The following is a 1,398-nucleotide window of genomic DNA, read 5'->3' on the forward strand; positions in this document are numbered from 1 at the left end:
ATTTGCACAAATAAGACCCTTTAATTGTGTAAGCTGTTTCCATTTCCACACTGCCTATCAGGGTCAACTGGAGCAGAATTGGATACTACTTTACTACATCCAAGAAGATAAATGGAGCTACTTAAAATACAGTAAAGTCTGCTTAAACCAAACACGTTTAACCCAAAAACAGCAGTAAACCTAAAACAAATAAAATACTTGATTTTGTTTCTTCTATCTGAGCAGCTTTTCAAAACCGAGCAACCCAGCAAAACTGAAGAAAATCAGACAGGTGTCGCTGATTTCGGCTTAAGTGGACTTTGCTGTATTTACCCCATTGGGGAATCGAACTCATGCCTTTTGAGAGCAATGTGAAGCATCTTACTATGATGGTAAATCACAGATGATGGTCAGACCACCCTTGGGTAATTTCTCTAGTTTTTAGTTTTATTGAGGTTTTAAGACACTTGAATCACATTTAGGTATTAATATAAATACTGAGGATATGAGGTGTTTCTAGAGAGCGACACACAAAGAAAAGGAGGAGGAGAGATAAGGACAATAGGTGTTTGATGTGAAAGAAGGAGCAAATCACATCAGAGCATCCACCGGTCACCGGCTGTCATTTCTCTACAGCTAACTCATACGCACCATTTCACCGTAAAAACATATTCTCAATTACTGTTTGTGCTTCAGCAAAGTGACCCATGAACCAAGCGGACAGAGCCCTGAGGCGTACGAGACGTACTTGTTCAAGGTTTCTGATGACGATGTGACGCTGGGAGTAGACGAAACCTTTGAAGACCGGATAAAGCCAGTGGGCTCGGAGAACAAGGACAGTCGTGCTGAGGCAGAGCAGGACCAACGTGAGGACTGACTTGTCCTGGAATTCGTAACTTTCTCCTTTGTACAGAACACTGGAAGATACAACAAACCAACATAATTACAAACAGAAACCTATTGGACATATCAATGATGCTATTCACCATGTCCATGTGACTGGTTTCTTGAAAAGTTTCCATACGCCAAAAAAGCCCCCTCCTGGTTTAAATAATGACAGAAGACCAAAAAAATAACCCATAGTGCTTTTATAGCGCACGCTGGCTCTTGATTTTTATCTTTCTTTTTTTTTTTTTGTGGACCCGCATTTAAACCTCAGAAATGGTTACAGAACAGGAATAAAAACATAGTTGTGCCAGTGCAGTATTTGAACACCTCATCAGTCTGCACAAGGAAGGCCCTCTGTGAGACGGACCTGAAATAGTCCTGAAAAATTTAAAGATTGTAAATCCTCTTCACCTCAACCATGATCTTGTACGACACAGCATGGCCACTTATGCATACATTGAGTGATCAGCTTGGGCGGCACTGACCTCAACAGCTACGGAAAGTCCCGAGTGAAGAAGCAATTTGCTTGGG

At 41.3% G+C, this 1,398-nt stretch overlaps 1 protein-coding gene across 1 annotated transcript in view; it reads left to right on the plus strand.

Annotated features, from left to right (window-relative positions):
- Positions 1-1,392, plus strand: part of LOC101849421 — a gene marked incomplete in the record, with an annotated part of 16,938 nt that extends 15,546 nt beyond the window's left edge. Inside the window, 1 exon segment of the mRNA XM_005089229.2 lies at positions 676-1,392. Coding sequence (XP_005089286.2) covers positions 676-856 — 181 coding nt within the window.
- Between the last annotated feature and the right edge of the window lie 6 nt (positions 1,393-1,398).

Source organism: Aplysia californica, unplaced genomic scaffold, assembly GCF_000002075.1.
Source record: "Aplysia californica isolate F4 #8 unplaced genomic scaffold, AplCal3.0 scaffold00004, whole genome shotgun sequence".
NCBI lineage: Eukaryota > Metazoa > Mollusca > Gastropoda > Aplysiida > Aplysiidae > Aplysia > Aplysia californica.